The sequence below is a fragment of the Malaclemys terrapin genome, chromosome 6 (genome assembly GCF_027887155.1).
Source record: "Malaclemys terrapin pileata isolate rMalTer1 chromosome 6, rMalTer1.hap1, whole genome shotgun sequence".
NCBI classification, from domain to species: Eukaryota; Metazoa; Chordata; order Testudines; family Emydidae; genus Malaclemys; species Malaclemys terrapin.
This window is the reverse complement of record NC_071510.1, coordinates 119,139,089-119,163,695: the sequence shown is the minus strand read 5'-3', so window position 1 is coordinate 119,163,695 and position 24,607 is coordinate 119,139,089. Positions and strand designations below refer to the sequence as shown.

The window sequence follows — 24,607 nt, the reverse complement described above, 5'->3', positions numbered from 1 at the left end:
TGGCCTGAGGCACTCTCATTCCAAAATAGGAGTGTCCACACATGGAGTTAATCAGGAATAGCTATTCCGGAATAACTCCCCTTAAACTAACTAAACCAAGCCCTATGATTATAAACCAATTTAGTTAAACTAGTGTAAATCCCTGTGTGGACTCTTATTTCAGTTTAGGCTATGGCTACGCTACAGACCTTACAACAGCACAGCTGTACCACTACAGCTGCACCGCTGTCAGGTCTCCTGTGCAGCTGCTTTATGCTGACAGGAGAGAGCTCTCCCATTGGCATAATTAGACCATTCCCAACCAATGGTGGTAGCTATGTCAGTGGAGAGCGTCTCCTGCCGACATAACGCTGTTTGCGCCGGTGCTTTTGTTGGTGAAATTTACATTGGTCAGGGATGTGGTTTTTTCACACCCCGACCGACAAAAGTGCTAGTTTCAGAGTAACAGCCGTGTTAGTCTGTATCCGCAAAAAGAAGAACAGGAGTACTTGTGGCACCTTAGAGACTAACAAATTTATTAGAGCATAAGCTTTCGTGGACTACAGCCCACTTCTTCGGATGCATAAGTGGGCTGTAGTCCACGAAAGCTTATGCTCTAATAAATTTGTTAGTCTCTAAGGTGCCACAAGTACTCCTGTTCTTCTTTTTGCTAAAAGTGCTAGTGTAAACATAGCCTTAGTTTAAGACAACTAGGAACAGGTTTAAACTAAATGGAAATAAGCCACTATTAAATAAGAGTGTCCACACAAGGGTTTTCACCACTTTAACTAAGGCTATTTAGTTAAACCAGTGCAAGTTTGTGCGTAGACAAGCCCTTGGGCAGCACTTCAATGGGGCCATCTACTGTCATAAGTCCTGTCACAACACTTCACATAATTGTTCCTGGAACACCTGACTGTCCCAAAGCATATTTGTTGAGGGACAGGCAGCACATTCTTCTCTGCCAAAAGCCTGTGAGAATATGACCTCTGGGTATGAATGTTTTCAAAAGGAACATGAATTATTATTCACTGCTTCTCAAACAGCTCAGAAGTGAGGAAGTGACATCTCTAGGGGTATGTCTACACTACAAGCGTCACAGTGGCACAGCTGCAGCTTCTCTGCGGTAGCATAGGCACTTACTACAGCAACAGAAGGGATTTTTCTGTCACTGCAGTAAATGCACCCCCTTGAGAGATGGTGAGCTAAGATGACAGAAGAATTCTTCAGCCGACTTGGCTGTTTCTACTACAATGGGGGTTAGGTTGACTCAACTATGTCACATGGGTGAGAGAACCTACGTTGTAGGTGCCGTTGTAGGCCTTAGTCTCTTTCACTATGAAACAATGACATTCAGCCCAATATCTGAGTTGCATTGCTTTGGTCTGTAGACATACACTAGAACCATGCTTTCATTTTTATTCATGGTCCATGCAGCCCCCAATAAAATTTCATACTACGTATTGTTTTTAGCATCAGTTCTGGAGAGCCACAAAAGCAGTTTGCCAAAAATACATCCTACATTCCTCATTCCAGTTTGATATTCCTTAGGTTAAGGGTTAACAGCAGCTGTGGGTTAGTAAAGGGAAGTTTGCATTACAGCTGCCTGCATAATGTCAGATCTAAGGATGTATTAGACACAGTCAGTTTCCAGTATTGTCAGATCCTTGACCTTTCAGAGCAGAAAAACATAAATATGGAGAAAAATCTGATGAATTTATTTTAGAAAGTCTTCTGTCTCCCTCACCCAGCACTATGCCCCAGAGTCCCTAGTCTCCATCATTAATCTGCCATTTTCTCCTTTGCAATGCCATGTGGCATTAATTTACATATTCCTACGCAGTGCCCAGCGTCCATGGCAGCTGGGCACTATTACAACAATTAAAACAAACATAAAACAGTCACAGGCAGAGACAACCCATTTAAATTAGTAAACCGTATGTCTGCAATGGCTTAATTAAAGGCCTGTGTAAACAAATGTGCCTTGCATTGTGCCCCGCAGCTCGCCGAAGTCTTGTTCTGGCACAGCACAGCAGCATGACCTCCAAGCACTGGGGGACTCACTGGAGAATGTCCTGCTGCAAGGACTCCTACAATGAAACTCCATGAATCATCAGCAAGAGCAATCCAGCTGATCTTAATTGGTGTCATGGTTCACAGAGTGAGGGACAATCTCCCATATAGTTGCACCCTAGACCACCCATGTAAGGCTCTACAGACTGTAACCAACACCCTGAATTACATAAGAACGGCCATACTGGGTCAGACCAAAGGTCCATCTAGCTCAGTATCCTGTCTTCCGACAGTGGCCAATGCCAGGTGCTTCAGAGGGAATGAACAGAACAGGTAATCATCAAGTGATCTATCCGCTATTATCCATTCCGAGCTTCGGACAAACAGAGGCTAGGGACACCATCCCGGCTAATAGCCATTGATGGACCTATCCTCTATGAATTTATCTAGTTCTTTTTTGAACCCTGTTATAGTCTTGGCCTTCACAACATCCTCTGGCAAAGAGCTCCACAGGTTGACTGCGCGTTGTATGAAGAAATACGTACTTGGTTTGTTTTAAACCTGCTGCCTATTAATTTCATGTAGTGACCCCTAGTTCTTGTGTTAGGAGGAGGAGTAAATAACACTTACTTATTTACTGTCTCCTCACAAGTCATGATTTTATAGACCTCTATCATATACCCATCTTAGTCGCCTCTTTTCCAAGCTGAAAAGTCCCAGCCTTATTAATCTCTCCTCATACGAAAGCCATTCCATACCCCTAATCATTTTTGTTGCCCTTTTCCAAACCCTTTCCAATTCCAATATATCTTTTTAGAGATGGGGTGACCACATCTGCATGAGGTAGTCAAGATGGGAGTTCCATGGATTTATATAGAAACAATATGATATTTTCTTAATGATTCTCAACATTCTGTTTGCTTTTTTGACTGCTGCTGCACAGTGACTGGATGTTTTCAGAGAACTATCCACAATGACTCCAAGATCTCTTTCTTGAGTGGTAACAGCTAATTTAGACCCCATCATTTTATATGTATAGTTGGGATTATGTTTTCCAATGTGCATTACTTTGCATTTATCAGCATTGAATTTCATCTGCCATTTTGATGCCCAGTCACCTAGCTTTGAGAGATCCTTGGATCTTGGATCCAAATGCAAATAGGTGGTTAATCCAGAGCATGGAGCACTGGTGTAACGTACTCCTAATGACCCAACGTACTCAGGACATGGGTCTTTGCATTTTGAACCAGATGTACAATAAACACTGAAGAGCACATTGCAGTAATATAGAGGGAAGATAGCAAAGGCAAGCATAACTGTGGCAGTGTCTGCATTCAAACAGAGGGCCAAGCTGTCTAGCCAGCCTTAGATGAAAAAATGTTCTACAGGCCAAGGCCAGTATCTGAGAATCCCAGTGCAATGGCAGACTGAGGATGACTCTAATATCAAACTGCAGTTGCCAATATATGTCAATTATTTGCAAGTGACACCGATGTGGGGGTTGATTTCATACTGCACAAGATTTATGACCCAGTATTTATTTGCTGAATGGCACTCCCCTCACTCTGCATGGGCTCAGGCAGTACCTGACTGTGAGCCTCATAAGGGGGCAAGGAAGTGAACAAAAGATGCCAATACCCTTCTGATCACCACAGAGGAGAGAGCAGAACCCTTCCAGGCTTCTGAGAAGCCAGCAGCAGAACCAGCAAATTGCCTGCCCTCTGCATTGTAAATTCAGGAGCTTCCTCTTGCCAGCTTCTGGGAGGTCAAAGGCACTTTCCTCAAAGAGTATGTCTTCACTGTAGAGCTAACTTGAGTGATCTACATTCCAGTTACACCTCTCAAGTGAGCTTAGCGCAAAGTGAGAATAGCCACACTGTGAAAACACACTTGAGTTGCTGCAGCCACACTAGCGCTACACTCATTTATGTGTGCTGCTAAAATTTCTGAGGGCACATGATTTTTAGGACTGCAGTAAGCTAAGCTGCTCTATGAATTCTTTCACATTCTTTGAGGGAGAACTTGTCTGTCCTTTCTGAGCACATAGGGGGACGTGTGGGAAAACATTGGAGAACTAGAGGCAGTTGAGTCATGCTAGCTTGTGTCGATGCTGCACTGGTTATGTTATTAGCAGACAAGTTGTGCTCACTCTAGCTTAAGTCTATACCCCCTTTCTTGGGCCAGCCAACTCAGTGAAAAGCACCACTGCACTCAAATTAAGGGGTTTTGTGCATGGACAAGAGTCAAGTTAGGGGCAACTCTTGTGCTATAACTTGAGATAACTTTGCAGTGCAGACAAGCCCTACAATTTAAAGGCCAGAAGACGGAGTCCTCCATTACCACCTTGGCCCAAAGCCATGGTTTATTTTAATTATATCGATTTCATTGTCAGTCTTCGGATGGACTAACTTTTGGGGTTGACAGTACTCCTGCAACCAGCTGGATGGTATGCCAAGGCTGCACATTAGTTCTGGGACAGCTATTAGGCAGTACTCAGGAACAATCCTGTCTCCAATTTTCCATTCCCTCCCTATCCCCTGCTGTCTGGTGACTAAGGGCTTGCTTCCTATGTAACAAACAAGAGTTGAAGGACCTGGAACTGCTCAGCAAAGAGAGGAGCAAGCCTCAGAGGGTATGTTTACACAGGGATTTTGGAGCGAGCCTCCCAGCCCAGATTGATAGACTTGGCCTAGCAGGGCTCATGCTAGTTCCCTAAAAATAGCTGTATAGATGGTGCCTTGAAATTGAGGCATGGGCTGGAGCTCGGACTCAGAAGCGACCTGGGCTGGGAGGTTCACTCCAAAATGCTTTGTTGACCTACCCTGAGATGTGCCCTGAACACTCAAACCCTGGTTTTTTGTTCAGTCGGGGCCCAGGGATTGGATGGAAAAAGTTTTTTTTTTTCCTTTTACATTTTGTTGAGTGAATTTTATTGCTCATAAAACTAGAACAAGTTTTAATGACTGTTAAATGCTTGACTCATATCAAAGAGGCACAGTATAAGAGCATAACTGCTTCTGTCGAGCACAGTGAGAGATTATAAAGAAACAGAAAAAAGAAGCAAATACAAATCAACGCACAGTGGAAAAAAATCAGGCAGGGCGGAAATCCAACTTAAGCAAGTGTTTGTAAAAATAAAATGTTTTGAGTTTAAATGGCTTAGCCAGTGGGAAATTTCGTTCAAAAGCATGAAATGTGGTCTCTCAAGTATGTTCACTCCATGAACCCAAATGTCAGCTTCCAGTTAATATCTGGCATTCAGAACAAGTTTTCCCACTTATTGTAAAATAGCAGTTATCTGCTGGCTAACTCCCATTGAAAATCCTGAGATAAATCCCAGACTCCAGACACAGTCTCACTTCTCTCACGCTCCTAATCCTCAAACTACAGATAATTCACTGAAAGGAAGAAAAGACAACTTGTGAATTTAAAAGAGAGAGAGAGAGAGAGAGACAGACACACTAAGGCCAATTTTCACCTATCACCATGATCTTTAAATTGCCCTTAATAAGCTTCTGCAATAAAAAAGGGAGCCTGGATTGTGGGCTGCTTGTCTGCAAAGGAGACAGCTCTATCTATGAGCTGTGGTTTCCACCTCAGTCCCAGCTTATTAGCTTTATTTATCTTCTCTCTCAGGCTGAAAGAGAAATAACCAGCTCTCGATTTCAGCACCTGCCCTTTATCATTCTGTTTATGCAGGAGTCTTCTAAAAGGCTAATTACTCAGCATGGACTTTCCCTGACTTACACAGTATATGGCTAAAAGCACATGATTTAAATAATGTTAATTACACTATGTTTATCTTGAACAGCAGTGAGGTTGCTTCTTGTAAGGATACGAAGACACAGAGCTTTCAGTTCTTGGCATGTATTTGCCAAAAGATTCAAGGGATGCTTTTTCACATATTTACCTAAAAAGGTCAATTTAATTAGCAATCTGAGATTTGCGTTTGAGTTACAGGTATGTGTTCCTGTCAGTCACATGCCGCTTCCCAGTGTGAAAGTGACGAGGAGTGGCATGGAGTGCAGTGAAACTCAAAAGCACCATTGTGCAGATCAGGATCATGGCTGCAAGTGCTTTTTTTGGTTTACGTTTTTTCATATTTTAACCATGGCTCCAACAATATGCTCAAAGTCTAAGTACTGGTAAATCTAATTCATCTGAAGTTATTTCTTCCACTAAACCCACAATAACCGAGTCAAGAACATTCACTATTTTAGATATTTTCCTTATTTATATATATATATTGAAAAATAAAACCCTGAATTGAGCTACCAGGATGTGCGTCTGCCTTGAGTCAGTGAGTGAAAGCACGGCTTCAGTCCTCACCCTTCCACCCCCATGGCCTGTTTACTGTTCATCAACCTCACTCAACATCGGGGATTACTGATGTTTGAGCACTCAAGATGAAACTCCCTATAGATAGAGCTAACCATGGCATGCAGTAACTATACCCAGAGAGTTATTCATGGTATTATAGGATTAAGGCACTCTCCTTTGTCTGGTAGTTGAAGCTCTGAGGTTCCTTTATAGCGCAGAGCTGCTGCGCAAAAAGAGGGTAGATGCTCAAGCTGCCCTTCAGGCATCTACTCTAGCCTTGGGCTAGGAGTTTCCCAGATGAAAAAGTCAGGGGCTAGAGCAAGAAGAGCTATGAGGTGCCATGGACAGAGAGAGACAGAGGCACAAAACAGCTTCTTCTGAGGGACAGGGCTGAGGGGCCGTCCCTGAAGTTTCTGCAAGAGACACTTGCTTGGGCTACTGTTTGTTACCAGCCACTTGAGGAAATGGGGCTTGTGTACATTTTACAAACAAACCCACACACACACACACTAAGGAAAACCTTGACTCTGCATCACTGATATCTGCTCCAGACAAGAAACTGACCTGCTCTGATCTGACCTTTGGTCAGCAAAGGGGCAACAATAATAAAGTCAGTATTTGGGAGCGAGTGTTGTCTAGTGCAGTGGTTCTCAAACTAGGGCCGTCGCTTGTTCAGGAAAAGCACCTGGGAGGCCGGGCCGGTTTGTTTACCTGCCGCGTTCGCAGGTTCAGCCGATCGTGGCTCCCACTGGCTGCGGTTCGCTACACCAGGCCAATGGGGGCTGTGGGAAGGGCGGCCAGCATGTCCCTCGGTCCGCGCCGCTTCTTGCCGCCCCTATTGGCCTGGAGCGGCAAAGGGAGCAATGTGGGTGTCTGGAAGGCCAGAGAGGATGACTACGCAGTAGTAAAAATGGGAAATGACGAGGGCCTGGTTGAGAATTTTTACAGAGAGAAAAGACTCCATCTCTGAGACATTATGAGAAAACCCCACCTCGGGCGTGTTCTAATTTCTCCAAATCGTAGGCATCAAAATTCACTAGCAAATCACGAAAATACATTTCACACACACACACACACACACACACACACACACACACAAATCTAAACATAAGCTTACAGTCCAAACTAATGAGGTATTTTAAATTAAAACACAAACATACTACAATCCATAATGCAGTACCATATGACCTGATCTCAAAAGAAAAATGACATTTTGACATAATTAATTGGAACACTACATTTGAATTGACTAAGTCTTTGCCAGCACTTACTCTTAGTCTGTCTTTGGGCAATGCAACAGCTCCTTGTTTGATAATTTCCAGAACTCTCTCCACTGACAGCTGGGCTCCGGCTTGCTCTAACCGTGAGCTGAAAAAGCCGATCACCTGAAATAGAAAGCGATAACATATAAACAAGTGCAAGAAAGAGATAATTTTACCAGTTTACGAATGAAACAATCATTTTCTCTCCCTCCCTTGATCAGAATATCCTTAAACTGTTCTTTTCAAAGCACTCTTAATTATTTATGCCACCATCAAGAAATGTGCTGATTTATGACAAGTTAATAAAAATTATCAACATTCTTCAACAGTCAGTGTTGGTGGCTGATTAATTTAATACAGTTTATTTAGCAATGCAATTCAAATAATAGATTTACAATTTCTAGTGCCAGTATCAACATATGTTGACATTCTGTTCATATATATTATGTTACTAATGTGTACAATTAGAAAGTTTCCTAAACAACAGAAATCTGTGTAATGCCTGATTTATTTCTTCCACTGTTACATATACAAGAAAACTTCTGGGTAATATTTGACTGAAACAGGCTTATAATGAGTCAGTTTCTATTGAAATAAATTCACAACTACCTAACACTTCACAGTGGATGTCACATATCTAAAAAAGATTTCAAAACTAGACTGGAGAAAGCATTAGAAAAAGCACTGTTGGGAACAATCTTGCTTTGGCAGTCCAACCTCTAGTATAGCACAGACCATAAAATGTTATCCAATGATTCCTGCCTTAGGATCAATAACTTGTGGTTGAAGCAAAGCATCAATTTTAGAAAATGGGATAGATCAATGTTTCCATCACAGTTGGACCCAAGTATTCAGAGATGCCAGCTCTCATATTCGTATCTCGGTGCTAGCTTGAGATTTTGCTGCTCTTGGGAAATTGGGAAATGAGCACTCTTCCCAGACCCATACACTGAGAACAATCACTGAACAAACGACTGCCCTGGCTCTCTTCCTCTCCAGCTATAGCTGCCTGAGCCCCAAGGAGGGGGTGATTATTGGGGTTAAGGAAAAATAGAATAAACCCATCAATGTAACTAAACCAGAGGCAGAGTGAGCAGAGAAAGGAGGCGCCCAGGCAGCACAGGGTTTGGGACTCAGTGTTAATAAAGGTGGAGTGTGGAGGGAAGGGATTCAAAATCCACACAAATCACCAACCATAGACAGGGGGCTGGCAGTATTGCCAACCCCAAGTGTCCAAATATCACAAGTCAGGTCCCCCCAAATAGGGACTTTTTTTTAATCTCATGTGTGCACCTCTACATTTGGAGCCTTTAGGGTCCAACTTTTCAAGCTTTTCTCCACCATGATGGCCAGAAATGTACTTTTGTTTTCAAAAATGGAAACTGAGGTTTGCATGTAATCACATGACTCCAAGAACTGGAGATTTAAAAAAATCATGAAATATGGTGATAAAACTGGGAGAGTTGGCAACACAAGGCTGGGACTTCAGGGGCACCCAAACCACAGTGATTAAAACTAAGCATGCACCCAGGTTCCCCACGTCTACCCTGTTTGTTCCTTCCTGTTGCTGCTTCCCCAAGGCTCTGAACACCTCATGCATTCCACTGGCCAGGCCAGGCCAGGCCAGGCTCACACCATATTTTATTCTCTCTTCTCTGGTCCAGCTTGCCCCTGTCAGTCGGGGCTTCACCCCCATCATTCACCTTCAGGTTCCAGTAGAAGCAGGTGGTCCACCCCCAGTTCCTGATTTGGAACAACATGGAACAATAATTCTATCATCCTACATTTCTCTATCTCCTTTCATCCTCAAAGAACCTAAAGCACTTTGCAAATGACATTAATTCATCTGGAAGATGGTGGCAACCATGAAGCACAGTACAGTGTACAAGAGTGCAGAGAGGAGAACTTCTGGCCCAGGAGACAAGATCCTGCCTGCAGTTCCACAAAAAAGGGGGATAATTCAGAACCCAATTCCCAGAGCACAACTACATGTACTTAGTGGGCCTACAGAAATACCACAAGTCTGCATGCATAAGTGGGTAGTTGGATGTCTGATTGACTATCTCCATATGCAAATACCCAAATCAGTGTACATATTCCATATGCAAATACGTCTGTGTACATGTTCCTGTTATGTGGGGATGCAGTCTAGATGGGTGAAACTGTGTGTGTCATCTTAGAAAAGCAGTAATTCCACATTATGCATCAGAGGGTTCGTCTTCACTATCGATTTATCCGGGATATATATATATCGATCCCCGAACGCGCTCACTGTCGACTCTGGAACTCCACCAGAGCAAGCGGCGGTAGCGCAATTGACGGGGGAGCCGCGGCTATCAATCCCGCGCCGTCTGGACTCCAGGTAATTCGATCCAAGATACTTCGACTTCAGCTACGCGTAGCTGAAGTTGCGTATCTTGGATCAATTCCCCCCGCCCGCCCCCAGTGTAGACCAGCGCTGAAGCTTTACAACCGTAGCACACTGAAGTAACCTTTGTTAATCATCTCCAAGTTTAAAAAAAAAAAAAAAGTGTACTGTATTAAAAAATCTCAGTGGAGCTGCCTTTGTTCTGTTGAGCGAGACACACAGCTGGAGCCAGGAACCATTAACCTAATTATGCCTCACAACTGGGCTGCTGTTAGTAAAACAAAGACAGCTGATGGTTTGATTACTTTGGGATTCAAATTAGGCACTCCTTTAACCTGAGCCTGTAAGCTCTGCCTCCTTTTAGAACATGTAGATTTGCCAGGTTTGCAGAGTAATCTTCTCTGGAAATTGCAAAGTACAAAACAAATTAAATACAAAAATATTATATTACAATCGCTGTAGGGATCCTTTCACAAGAGAATTTAAGCAATGATTTAAAGGGAAATAATACAGTTAAAAATGTGGTTTGAAAATGTCATTATAAAGTTACAAAATCTGTTAACTTTTAGGCAGTCCCATCAAACCAAAGACATATCTTCTACACCACACAAATATCTTGTCCTTAAGCAATGTGTGGACATTATGCAAAGGACATAAAATTATTACGTTTGAAATGTTCTGTCAAGCAAATAATGCTAACAGCTCATTGGGAGTTTAAATGGGAGTTTAATTAAATATTGGGAAATACCCAAAAATACTGGGAGCATGTGAACACTTGATAAAGTGGATATCAATACATTTAATCTTGGTATGTCTGGCCTAAATACAATAAAATGTTTTAATATCTGTAGTTTGTGGCTTCGCTGAACAAAAAAGTTACCTCATGCATCTAGTCAAGTCATATAAAATAGCTCCACTCAAAATGATTTCTGTTGAAGGAATTGTGGGCAATCTTGGTACTGTGTGCACCATTTTGTGTAAAACACTGAGGAAAAGATACCAATCTACGGGTAAGTAATCTTGTATTTCATATAGCGGTGAGTGGGAGGAAAAGCTGCTTGTTTGGTCAAATTTTACTTTTATCTTCTATATTGCGCTTTCAATGTATGTCAAGGCACACAGAGCTTTGGATGGGTATTCTTTGGGGTGGAGTTTAAGACTGAAATCTAAATAAATAGATATATTAAGATAAAAATATACAATTGTTTTGGTATTAGGACTTTATAATTATCGATTAGATGCCATAGTTGAGTAATACCATTTTTGACCCAAATATTAAAACCTCCCAAGTGAACCGTTGAGTTTACAAAAAAGAGATGCACTATATATAAGGCATAGTATCCAAAGTATTTCAAGCCACATAGCTCAAGTCTGAGTTGATGGCAGCTTCTCAGAGAAATGAATAGGTCTATCATGTGTTGAGGTGAATGCTTAAAAAAGCAACAACAGTGGTATGGTATTGTTCAATATTCAACCAGTATGGGTGAAGAAAACCAAGGAGAGACGAACACCACCTTTCTTCCTCCTGGCCACTTCTCTGCTGTAACACAAGGTAACTAATTTTATACAAAAACAACAAGGAGTCCGGTAGCATCTTAAAGAATAACAGATTTATTTGGGCATAAGCTTTCGTGGATAAAAACCCCACTTCTTCATCTTTTACCCACGAAAGCTTATGCCCAAATAAATCTGTTAGTCTTTAAGGTGCCACCGGACTCCTTGTTGTTTTTGTGGATACAGACTAACACGGCTACCCCAGATATTTGATTTTATACAGTTTATTAGTCCAAACAAACTTGGAGATGTATTATGGCAAGATGTTCTGGGTGGTGGTTTAGTTTGGTTTTTTGTTTGTTTTAAGGGGAAAAAAAGGAATATGCTCTTGGAAAATCAGATACAAATAATTCATTACAGACAGAAAAATCATTTTTAGAATTAAGAGTTATTCAATAAAAGCTAAGTACAGTAAAAGCTGTTTTATCCGGCACTTCACCAACCAGAAAGCTCTATAAACTGGCATTTCTGATCTTAATTGAAATTCCAGTTTATAGTCCGGTTGGTATGGGGCCAGCAGGGGGTTGGGGCGCAGCAGAGGGTGTGGAGCGTGGGCTCTGGGAGGGAGTGTGGGTGCGGGTGGGGGCTCAGGGCAGTGAGTTGGGGCATAGGAAGGGATCGGGAGGGAGCTCACCTTGGGCAACTCCTCACAAGCAGGAACCTGTCCCAGCTGCTCCTAGGCGAAGGCACAGCAGGCAGTTCTGCGTACTGCCCCCATCCCACCCCGAGTACTAGCTCTGCAGCTCCCATTGGCTGGGATCCATGGCCAATGGAAGCTGCGGGGGCGGCGCCTGCGGGCAGAGGCAGTGCGCAGAGCCACTTGCTGTGCCTCCGCCAAGGAGCAGCCGGGACAGGTCGCCGCTGGCGGGGAGCTGTCTGAGGTGAGTGCCCCCCAGATCCAGCACCCCGCATCCCCTCCCACATCCTACGCCCCCTCCTGCACCCAAACTCCCTCCCTCTTAGTTAACCGGCATTTTTCACTTACCGGTTCCCCCCCATTCCCTGAACATGCTGGATAAAACAGCTTTTACTGTATTTTCCAGTGGTCAAGATCCTTAACTAGATCCCACTCCTAAATAACTATATTTAAATAAATCCTGAATATTAACTGAAACCTCAACTCAATCTCGTGCTAGGGTGACCAGACAGCAAATGTGAAAAATCGGGACTGGGGGGTGAGGAGTAATAGGAGCCTATATAAGAAAAAGACCCCAAAATCGGGACTGTTCCTATAAAATTGGGACATCTGGTCACCCTAATCTCGTGCTCACGTAAAAGAAGGCATGTGAAATTGAAAGTACTTCAGTTTTATCATAGTTATTTTAAAACCTGAGGGTAAACACACAGTTTTACTACCTTTTGCAAGGAGGGTTTGAGGCCAAAAGAAGCACAGTTTCCATGTATTGAGGACTTCTATATTTCATAGTATTCATTTTGATATCTTGGAAGTGATTGTTCTCTCTAATCTGAGCAACTGGTCTGATGGAAACAGTAAGTAACTACAAAGATGAGAAATGGGCAACCAAAGCTGGTCCCTCTGAATTATTTAAAGCCCTACAAATTCAAATATACAAGAATCCTGTCTACAGGAGGAAGACAACCCATGGTAAAAGGTTGCTCCTCCACCCTAGCCCAACCTTTAAAAGGGATTGAATAATCTTTGGCGACCAGTGGTCAGGGCCAAACTGCTTCCTTCCCCTATTTCAGAAAGCACTTTTCTGTAATGGGTGTTCAAAGCAGTTTGGGCTGGTTGACAATAGTGCCCAGGGGTGGCTCTAGCTTTTTAAAAAAAACAGGAGTACTTGTGGCACCTTAGAGACTAACAAATTTATTAGAGCATAAGCTTTCGTGGACTAGTCCACGAAAGCTTATGCTCTAATAAATTTGTTAGTCTCTAAGGTGCCACAAGTACTCCTGTTCTTTTTGCGGATACAGACTAACACGGCTGCTACTCAGAAATCTAGCTTTTTTGCCGCCCCAAACACGGCAGACAGGCTGCCTTCGGCGGCTTGCCTGTGGGAGGTCCGCCGGTCCCGCGGCTTATCCTTGGAGCGCTAGTGCCTGGAGCCGCCACTGATGGTGCCTAAACAATTTTTGTCCCAATTGGTCAATTTCCCAGTAGAGCTGCACCTTTAGTTCCTCTTTTCATGTCACACAACAAGAATGCAAGTATAATTTATGATAAAGGTGTATTGGTGTTTTTTAAGAAATGGCAGAGAATCCAACATGTCTAACATTTCGCCTGTCTGCTGAAGTCATTTGACATTTTGAAATAAAGAACTATTTATAAAATGTGTATTAAAAACCAAAGCTTCTAAAAACATATCTACTCATCTCTCCATTTCCTTAGCTTGGATTCTATTTCAGGTTAAGCTGAAGTGCTGTGAGCCTTTGCAGCACAGCACTGTTGTCTGCCTAACTAGCAATCTTACAACTTAACTTTCATAGATAAAAGCAACAGCAGGATTCATTGCTGCCTTTTCGGCCCACACTTTTCAAGGTTAACTCTGCGAAAGAGGAAAATAGCCTATAATAAATGCAAAAATCTTGACTTTTTAAAATGGTGAAAACAGAAAGGTGTGTGTATATTCCGAGGTTTGCTGTTTTAGATTTGCAGCATGGGCCATCACAGTTTGAGTAACATGCCAAACCCACAAGCAAATCAAAAGAAGAAGGGGACAAAACAAACCTCTCGTGAGGACAGATAATAAGCATCAGCACCTCACCTAAGCAGATTCCTTAGCAAGACATAGATCAATACATACAAGTAACACTTGGGTAGAGTATGGTGACTGCTGTTGGCCCCTACTGGCCTGCATCACAGGTGAAACAGACCCTCTGACTATCTCTTCAGCCCTAACAAAAGTGGCTTCAGGCATCAGCAATGAGAATTGTGCAAAAGGTTCAACATCAAACCCAAAGCAACCGTAAACACACCTGGCAGAACCTTAAAACTCAGAGTAGGTTCATAAATAATCTGAGAACCTTCCTTGGGACTCTGGGACTATTTTCAAGTGATCCTGTCACGGAAAATTATTAAATATTGTAAGAATGCTACAGTACTGGGTAAGTTTTACAAACTCAAAACCAGGCAAATCATCATGAAAAATCTTTTGTTGGAAATATTTCAACAGACTCTTGTAGTCAGCACGGCTGCAAATTTTCCAGCAGACATTTTTAGAAAATCACGGAAATGTAGTTAAAAAAACCCTAATTGAACAAAAGAAACCCCGCAAGCAATTTACAGTGCTTGGTACCGAAAATAACCTTTGCATTCCATTTTTAATGCGAAAGAGTGCTCATGAGCACTGTAAGTTCTGTAATAACAGGCCCAAAAATAAAAGCTGCCATATTAGAGCCAAGCCAAATCTCCTCATTTAGATGTCTCTAACTGGGGAGGGAGATGGGAGCCATGAGACACACTGGGGAATTAAAGTTCTCACTAGGAACTCTGCATCATCACACTGTTGCTGCTGAGCTCCTGCTCGCTATCAGCCTACCTATCATACAAGGATTTTAGCAGCTCCGAATGAAGTTTGTTCAACTACTTATCACATCCATCCAACTCTCACAGCAGCCGAGAAAGTAATGAAGTCAATGACTCTCCATGACATTCCTGGCACAGGTCCAGCCCTAGCAATTACCTGTTAGGAGCCTCTGCCAAACTCCTGGGACATATGAGGCTGTTTACCAAATTAGAGCTCATTTGCGGAATAAAGACAGGTACACAGTCTGCACTGCGGGGTTTCAGTAGTAAGCCGGAATAGAAATCATACCATTCCTCTGTGCTAGATGAGCCAGAGCAAGAATAGCCCATTTAGCTCGACAAGATACACAATATCCCAGTAAGATGACTTTCTAAAATTAAAAGTAAATTAATAGGAAATGGAAGGTATTTTGATTTCAGTCTATTGTTTACAGTGTTGAGTGTGCCCATATGTTCCCAGTTATACAGTGACGGTGATTACTAGTTTGTTTGTAAAAGATACAGAGAAGGGAAATGTAACTAATGTCCAATTTACACTGGAAAGTGTTTTATACTCTGGTTACCCTTAAACACTTGCCATAAATGTAGAGGTTACATCCGTATCTGCAATATTACCTCTAGGGAATAACTTGAATACTTCAAATACTGAGGTGAAGTTCTGAGTTATCGAAGGCAGCTGAGTCAGTTTTTAAGGGTGACCAATGTATGAAAAACTACAGATTTTTCACATTGGATAAATCATCAGCTACCTTCTGCACATGCCGCCTAACAGTTTAGGGTGGGAAAAATCCTACGTCCAGTGTAAAGGGAGAACGATTCCACTCTGTAAGTAGGATTTTGCTGATGACTCCTGATCCTGCCAGTTGTGCAAGGAATAGTGCTACTGCACACAGGAGGTCTGCATAAGTGATGAGTGCAGCACCCCTTCTAACAGGAGTCCCCAGTGGCCCCTGGTGTGGAGAGCTACACACCTTTGCCATGTGGTAGGGGTCAGACGAGGTGGTGATGGGTGGAGTCGGCATTTGGCACCACAGTCTCTGCAGAGTGAGACAAGTTATTTAGAAGCATAGGGAAGATACCCCTCCTCCCCCACTGCCAAATATCCCTACACCTGGAAGCTTAGGGGCCATCATGTAGCCAGGGACCTGGCAACTGCACCACAAGCACAAAGCCCCTGAATACAGGCAGCCCTGCTGGAGAAGAGGCATGTCTGAAGGCTGGCCAGCCTATGGTGTCCCTACCACAGCCAGTCAGAGAGACACCCCAGATGGAATCCCACTCTGCAGTGTTGCGGAGCCATCAGATCATCTGTGGCACCAACTTTCCATGGGGGGGGGGGGGGGGCTGTTTCCTGCTGTATGAGTGAATCCCTGCACAAAGATGGGCTTTAGATTGCCATTCCATGGGGTGGTCAGCATCCTCCCACAGGACTCCATGCACTCTGCAGCACCCTGAGAACCATATACTGGCAGGATCAAGTCCACAGAGCAGAGGAGGGAAATGTAGTGATATGAGCACAGTTCTGGGAGTCAGGGACACTTGGGCTATGCCTTCTGTGGTCTTAGACAAATACTTAACCTCATTGCCTCGGTGTTTCCATCTGTAAAGTGGGGGTAATACTCCTTACTACTCTCTTGAGGGTGTTGGGAGGACGTGTCCATATGCTTTAGCAACTGCAATCTAAAAAAGACTATTCTGTTCTCCAGAGAATGACAACTGTGCAGGCACTACTTCTGGATTGGGGGTGAAGAGAGGAGTCTATTGAGTCCAATCATTTATTCAGATGGGAAATCTGACAGCTCTCACCACCTGCTAGCTGGTGACAGGTACATTTTAAAAATAAAATTTTTGACATCTTTGCTTTCCTAACAAAGAGGTTATTTAAAACTTCAAGACACTCCCTTGGAAGGCTTTAAATAGTTAGAAGGCTTCAGAACCTGCCTGGCATTATCCTATATCCTAACATTAAAGGGTTTTGTTTAAATGGTTACATGAGTAAACCCACATTTAACTGTTACATGGGGAAGAACGCCTTTGTCTTCCACAGAAGGCATAGCCTAGTGGGCATGGGCTTGTCAGGCAGCAAAGCCTGGGCTCTATTCCTGGTTCTGCCTCTGACTCGCATGGTCACAGACAAGTCAAACCTCTTGATAAAATAAGTACAGAAGCTACCCACCTCACTGGGGAACTGTGAAGGTTAGTTACTTATTCAGTTAGTGTTTATCTAGATGGAACATTGTTCCCCTTCCCACAACCTGCAAATGAAGTATTGTAGGTCACCTCTCCTAGCCAATCCTGCATCATTACATCACCTGAACACTGTAGCAGCGAAAGACCTTGGGGCATTTTGAGGCCTGAACTCTACCCCTCAAAAATCTTTGGCAGGCAGCAAAATGAGAACAGTGGGTGGAGGAGAAAGAACAGCAATTCAGCCACTTCAGATAAGGATGAAAATGGCTTTACTTCTGGATCTTTAGAAGCGTGTCAATCTCATCTGGTATTTTAAAGAAAGTAAACCAATAGACGACTCACAAACGAGCTTTTAGTAACATCACATGAAAAATTAGGTACCCACTGCAGCAAGAAATACAACATGCTGTAGAGCTTAAGGCTCCAGCAGCTTGAATCCATTGCTCAGAGTAGGACAAAATTACAGTAAAATCCGGATCATTAGGAGCCTAATCTTGGAATCCATGCTGTGCATGTAGAATGCCTATTGAAGTCAAAGGGAGCTCCTGGAATTACTACGGGTATTTAAATGCAGTATTTGTAATGTCTCATATAACAAGAGCTGCTTTAACAATTTTAGTGCATCTCTTCTGATTAGCGACCTCAAATATCAAAGGAGCAACTAATAAGGAGCACCCGGCATGGATAGCAGCATTGCGCAATTAAGAGAGAAGTGGGAGAAGGAAAATATTTTGGTCCATAGCAATCTGTAATTATAAAGAGGTTTATTTAAAACGGAAGGGAAAAATGAAAACAAGTTTTGTTTTATATGCAAACACTCATGGTTTTTTTTCATGTACTTTCCCATAGAAAGATAACAATTATGCTCAAGTTTAGATATGGTGCAGTTGAGAAAAAAAAGCACTTAATTACAGTTAAAGCTTCAGTGGGTCATGTGTGTTCCCCATCGCATGCAGCAGATACAATGACACAAAAGTGGAACGCTGCAGGTCCAGGGAAAAGATTGGATAGAGAAGGCTGAACGGCAGCTGCCTCCTATACCACTGGCTCTGGCCTCATTTTTATGAATGCCAAGTGCTCTTGCAGAATGTGTGTGTGTGTGTGTGTGTGTGTGTGTGTGTGTGTGTGTGTGTGTGTGTGTGTGTGTGTGTGTGTGTGTGTGTGTGTGTGTGTGTGTGTGTGTGTGTGTGTGTGTGTGTGTGTGTGTTTATTTTAAATCAACCAATCCTCTGTCCTCCCTTGCTATGATCAGGGCCAGTATGAATCTGTACCATTTGGCTAATCTATACCCACTCATTTGGTTACACAAACTGAAAGAGGGCGATGAATTTGAAATTTGGTGAATTACCATCTAAATTTCTAAATAAGGCTGCTAATGCTAATTTGGCTCTAGTAAAGAAGAAAACAAACCATTGGTGATATTAAATTAAAATATCTGTATATCACTCAACCAGCGTAGCTAGCTGACAGTATGCCTGAACTATGGCCAGAAGAGATGGTAAAAAAACTATTTGCATTTAATTACTGTATAAATATTAACGAATTGAGGCCAAAATATTGATCTATTGAACCTTAACATTTGTTATTTTCTAGCAAGTATTATCATCCAGGTCCTTAATATATTAATATTAAAGGCACCATTATATTTCATATTAGAAAATACTTAACTACCAACCCCTTTTCCTACCAAATCCCCCATCACAGCAGCCTGCTATGTCTGGAGATACATATGAGGATCTAACATGGCTCCCTACAGAGAAAGTAAAAACAACGAGGAGTCCTTGTGGCACCTTAGAGACCAACAAATATATTTGGGCATAAGCTTTTGCGGGCTAAAACCCACTTCATCAGATGCATGGAGTGGAACATACAGTAGGGACGTATAAACACACAGCACATGAAAAGATGGAAGTTGCATTACCAAGTGCTAACGAGCCAATTCAATTAAGGTGGAAGTGGGCTATTCTCAACAGGTGACAAAAAGGGGTTAATACGAAGGGAGGAAAAATCATTTTTGTAGTGCTAGTGAAGCCACCTTGACCAATCAAGGTGGTCCATTTCAAACAGTTGATACAGACTAACAAGACTACCACTCTGAAACCTACAGAGAAAGTGAAATTCATCCTTTCTAATAACCAGCACAGTTCCACTTGAGAGTGGCAGTAGGGGCTCTTTCACCCTAGAGAGAAATTAGGGCTAAGAATTCTGATTTATGTTTTTCCTAAACTCCTACTCACCAGACTCTTCTGTAGGTCAAAGCAGCCCAAGTTCAGATAGGGCATGCTGCCTGCCTGCAGTTAGCTGAAGGAGAAACTCTCCTACGCTAGTTTTTTCCTCCACTTCCATCACTGGAGTATTAAGAGAGATTACTGTAGGAAAAGAACCTAATCTTGTCTGAAGGAAGAAGATCCTTGTGGTGTGCCCTTGCAGAGGGGGAGCAAAGAGTAGCTGCCACTGGCCTCCTTTAGAAAATTGAAAGGCAACTACTTGGAGGGGGTTCCTTCCAGAAGAGGATCTGTTTGTTGTAGCTTGGGGAAATCCTCATCAGTGGGCTCCCCAAATCTCATGGCACAAGTCATGGTGTCTGCCAAGTAAGGATGGAATCTAGTATGGTTCGTGGTGGAGTCCCAGAGACTGAAGGAAGGGAGAAGAGTTGAGAACAACCCAAGTTCCACCCCTCTCTTAGCTATAATCATGATTTGGAAGCTCAATATTTTTAATAGAGTCTAAAAATATCTAGCAAAAGAAAGGGACATATAAATGTGAAAAAAATCATCACTTCTCTCAAAAGCATATTCAGCTAACAATGTATTTAAGAGGCTTGTTTTACTGCTTGCAACTGATTAATAAATATTACTTACCAGGTCTATATTTTGCATTATGTCCTGGAAGGAAGGGTGAGTTCGAAACTGCTCAAACAGATCCCGCTTGTAAAGCAGTGCATACACCAAATTGGGGTTGTGATGGAGAGAATTTGTCAAGCAGGAATTGATAATCTCTAACATCATTCTGATCACTTCTTCAATCACATTCAGGTCTTGTGCCTTTAAGAAACAAACAAAAGGTTAGCATGCCCCTTCCACTATATATTAGGCAGAAATGATAGTACTCAGGTATTATTACTAATGTAGCTGTTAGCTGGCTGATGTCTCATCAATAGTGAACAAGTCTTGCATCCTTGCTTGTCTGGTAACATAGCTATGTTTTCTCCTTTAACATCCAAACTTTTACCTTCGAGGTCAATGGACTCTAGTGTCCACTTTGCAGAATGCTCCCGCCCCAAAGAATTTTAATCACAGTAACTGCAGCCAGTTAAATTCATTGAAGTTGTGTGATTTTAGTCAATTTCCACTCCTAGCAGATGCTGCAGGTAAATGCAGCTCAGTATAGGTGCACTGCATTTTATTTCTGTTCAGCATTCATTGTGGAAAACAAAAAGGAGAAAGAGTAAACAGAGAGCCAGAAAAAGTCAGCAAGAAGAAAATCAAAAGATGGCAGGGAAAAAGAGAAAGAAACAAAAAGTAGGAAGACAATCTGGATCAAAACACATTCCTCCTCCAAACTTTTCTGTTGCACATTATTTTGGCACTCTAGGTTACTGAAGTTGGATCACTGATGGTCCCCTACTGGTAGTGCACTAGGTCACCATACTTTAGATCAATTGCACTTCATGTATTTGACAACCAATCTAGACAATGACCACCCATAATCCAACCTTCCATTCTAAGCAAGATCACAGAGAAGCTAGCACAATTCCATCTCCAACCCCACCTGACAACATCCTGGATCCCTCTCACTGGGCCTTCACACCAGGATATGGCATACAGACAGTCTTTACATTGGAGAATAGCCCTCTCTTGGTTGTGGACAATGGACAAACCTCCCTGCTCATATTGTTCAACCTCTCAGCAGCATTTGACACTGTTGATCAAGACACTTTAGAGACCTGATAAGGGAGAGCAAAATCACCCAAGATGGTTTCAGTCTTTCTTATTATCCTGAACACAAGATTGAGAATATTAGCTCATGAGCCTAGCATTGGTTTTGCCTTCTACATTTCAGAAAAAGCCATTAACTACCCAATAGCACTTCCCTATTTCATAACTGAACTCTGCTGACAGTGTGGGGAGTGAAAATCATTCCAATGCATTTTACTGGACTTTCAATCTGCAAATAGTAAAGTTTCTTTCCAGTATAAAGCAATACCACTTTTTAAAATCCCATCAAATTGCAGCGATTATCACATATCTGTTAACACTGCCTCCTTTGCCAAGGCTGAGGAGGATAAGAAAAGTTGCCACTATTCCACTTGGGGGAAGACAAGGAGAGGAAAAGGAATTAATGACTTCCATCCATGGCTCTCCCTAGTCATTTTGGTGCCGTATGCAGCCCCCCCCCATGGGGGGGCTGTGTGGGGCCCCAGGCCTCCGGGGGGAAGGAGGGGCACAGGGCTGGCCCTAGGCCTCCGCGGGGAGTGGGCTGGGGGGAAGAAGGGGAACCGCCCCCCAGCACTCGCCAGCGGCGCGGCTGGGAGCCAGGGGATTGGAGCAGGCTGGGGCCAGGTTGCTCCACTTACCATGAGGTGAGTACAGGCCCATTCCCTGCAGCAGTCCTCCGGAGAGTGGGGGCGGGGCTGGGGCAGAGCAGGGGTGGGAAGAGGCGGGGCTAGGGTGGGGGCCATGAGGAAGAGGCGGAGCAGGGGCTGGAGTAGCACACAGCTGCGCATGGCACCAGGAAATGTGGTGCCCCAAATTCCCTGGTGCCCTACGCAGCTGCGTACGTTATGTATGGGTAAGGACGACCCTGCTTCCATCCTACTACAGCTATTTCCTATCGACGGTGGAGAGAAGTCAGTCTCCCTGCAGCTTCTCTATATTGGAAATGAAGATATGTCTATCTCTTTTCCCCCACCTTCATCTCCTCCACAGCTTCAAGTTCCCTGTGCAACAATGTCCCCGCCCCCACTTTATTCTGCAGTGAAGTAAGCAATGTAGATCAGATAAGACTTTCATGTCCGTTTGTCTCTCATGTATACAAAGCAGGTCTAAATTATGAAGTCCTTATGAAATGCTTGTTGGAATAACATTGTACTGTGCACATGTTCAAATTCATTTTTAATCCTCAGCATGCCAACTGTTTTGACTTTTTTATTTTAATGCAAGAGGTTTCTTTTGAAGGGGGGTTATGGTCCTCGTTCCAGTCCTGAGGCTATCCCATTTTTTTACTGCATTGGTGTCACCCATCTTGAAGGCCCTTTGTACGGTGGCCAATACAGGCAGAAACTCACCGCAGAGATGATCACTATGGCTGTTTAATCAGCCAAAGAGATCATAGTGTTGTATGATAGAAAGCAGTCCTGGCGTTCAGGACATGATGTGCTCCCTCTGTAATAGTCCCAATACCAGGCTTTGAGTAACTAAGTGCATTTTAGTGAAAACATGGAGTAATTACTTCAGCTGAGTTCTAGTGAAAAATTCAGACCTGGCTAAGCAAGGTGCATCTCCCGTGACATCAGCTGAGTTGTGCCTGCTTAATTTGGTTTGAATTTGTCTCAACATTTTTTGAATTATGGGAGGATAAATCGAATTATTACAATAGGATTTTCAAAAGCTCTCCTTGCTTGTTTAACTCCACTCCTACTGAAGTGGGGAGAAGAGGAAGGATAATCCAGCAGTTAGGACACTAGCCTGGGACTTGGGATATATGAGTTCAATTCCCTGTCCCACCACAGATCCCTGTTTGACCCTGGACAAGTCACTTAACCTCTCTGTGCCCAAGTTCCCATCTGCAAAATGGGGATAACAGCACTTCCCTACCCCATCGTGGTGTTGTGAGGATAAATACAATAAAGATCATGAGGCACTCTGATACTACAGTAATAGAGGCCACATAAATTCCTAAAGCAAACGGTTTAAAGCTGATAGTAAGACTCCAATTGTCTAAGACTTTAAGAAGGTAAAAATCACTAAATGGCTATTGCATGGTAACATTAAATCACTACCGACCTGGACTGAATTAATTAGCAAAGAGGTGAAAAGCCTTGTATCCCATTACCAAAATGATGAACTATCAAGCGTCCCAAAGCAGTCATTAAAAAATCTTTCGGGGCAAGGATTTGGTTTGCTAAGCTTTGAGTCACAAGCAAATTTTATGGCAGAGTTGTAACCCTCATGCCCCCTCCAAAACACCAGCACCCTTGGGTTCAGGATGGAAAGAAAGGAGATCTTACTATAGCAGATATATCCTGCTGCCTGAAACCCGACTTAGACACATACCTAATTCCCACAAGTAAATTTTTTTTTAAACCAAAAATGCTCACCTAAAACATGGGAAGTAAAGCTAATTTAAACAGAAAAATATTAGTATCTACCAACATGATGTTTAATGAAAAACAAACCTGTTCATTGCCAAGCACACAGTCTGCATCGAACAGCTAAAAGAACATGAAATAACTCGTCAGTAATAAGGTCTCAGGTTACTTTAGAATTTAATGGATGGAACTTCCCCACACATTTTAATTCCAAGTATAATTAATAAATAGGGGGAACAGTGTTCGATGTCATATTTCAGATTTCTACCTGCAACTTTCTACATAGATATTATGTAGAATGAGCTATATAAATGAATGTTAAAGAAAAGAATGGTTGATAATCCTATTATTCCACACATACTATATGAAAATTTGCTGCTATAATTTCTGATTAAAGCATTCTGAATAGCTTTAAATCTTAAATTTCTACAAACAGGAAAAAAACCAAGTTGAAAGCCAAGGACAGCATTTGGATGGGAGAATGCAGACATGCTGTCAGAGCTGATAAAATATTGCGCTTTTGTTGCTTTGCATCACTAGTATCAAGCTAAGGCACCTCTGCATCTAGATGTGGCGTCAGAAAAGATATAAACGAGGTTATAAAAACATTTCATAGTTAAAGAAAAAAGTTTTTATCACCCTGTGTAATAACTTTCAGACCAGTTTCACCACAAGTGAAACACAGAAACTGACATGACGGCTAGGAACAGCAAAATTTTAGGAGCTCTTTTCTTGAGTAGATTAGATGCTATCCATAAGAAAAAGAAAACAATTACGCAGATATTTTTGTGCCGACCAGTCTAGCTGTTGTGTGGTAATGGTGAATCCAAACAAGACACTAGTTTGGACTAGTGAGGTTTCCACAGTGTCTAAAGGGCTGAGTGCAAGTTCTGCATGTTCTTCATAATTCAGTTTGTTAACACATTTGCTGACTGTTAATTACTCATTAGGAAACCAGTATCAAAAACATCTCAGATGCATAGGGCTCAACTAGACCATTGCCAAATGTGCTTGGTGACATCTTGGATTTATGCAGGGCCTTTCACACAAAAAGATCAGAAAAGAGATTTGATTATTTTTAAATCTAGAAATCACTCAATCTGCCAGTGACATGGGATGTGAAA

General features: G+C 42.6%; 1 protein-coding gene across 2 annotated transcripts in view; it reads right to left on the bottom strand.

Annotated features, from left to right (window-relative positions):
- Positions 1–24,607, bottom strand: part of DYM (dymeclin) — a 332,893-nt gene that overhangs the window by 31,732 nt on the left and 276,554 nt on the right. For both annotated transcript variants that reach the window (XM_054032077.1, XM_054032078.1), the window contains 2 exons: positions 20,035–20,217; positions 7,584–7,697 (listed from right to left, as the gene is read on the bottom strand). In XM_054032077.1, coding sequence (XP_053888052.1) covers positions 7,584–7,697; positions 20,035–20,217 — 297 coding nt within the window. The remainder of the gene's footprint in view (positions 1–7,583; positions 7,698–20,034; positions 20,218–24,607) is intronic.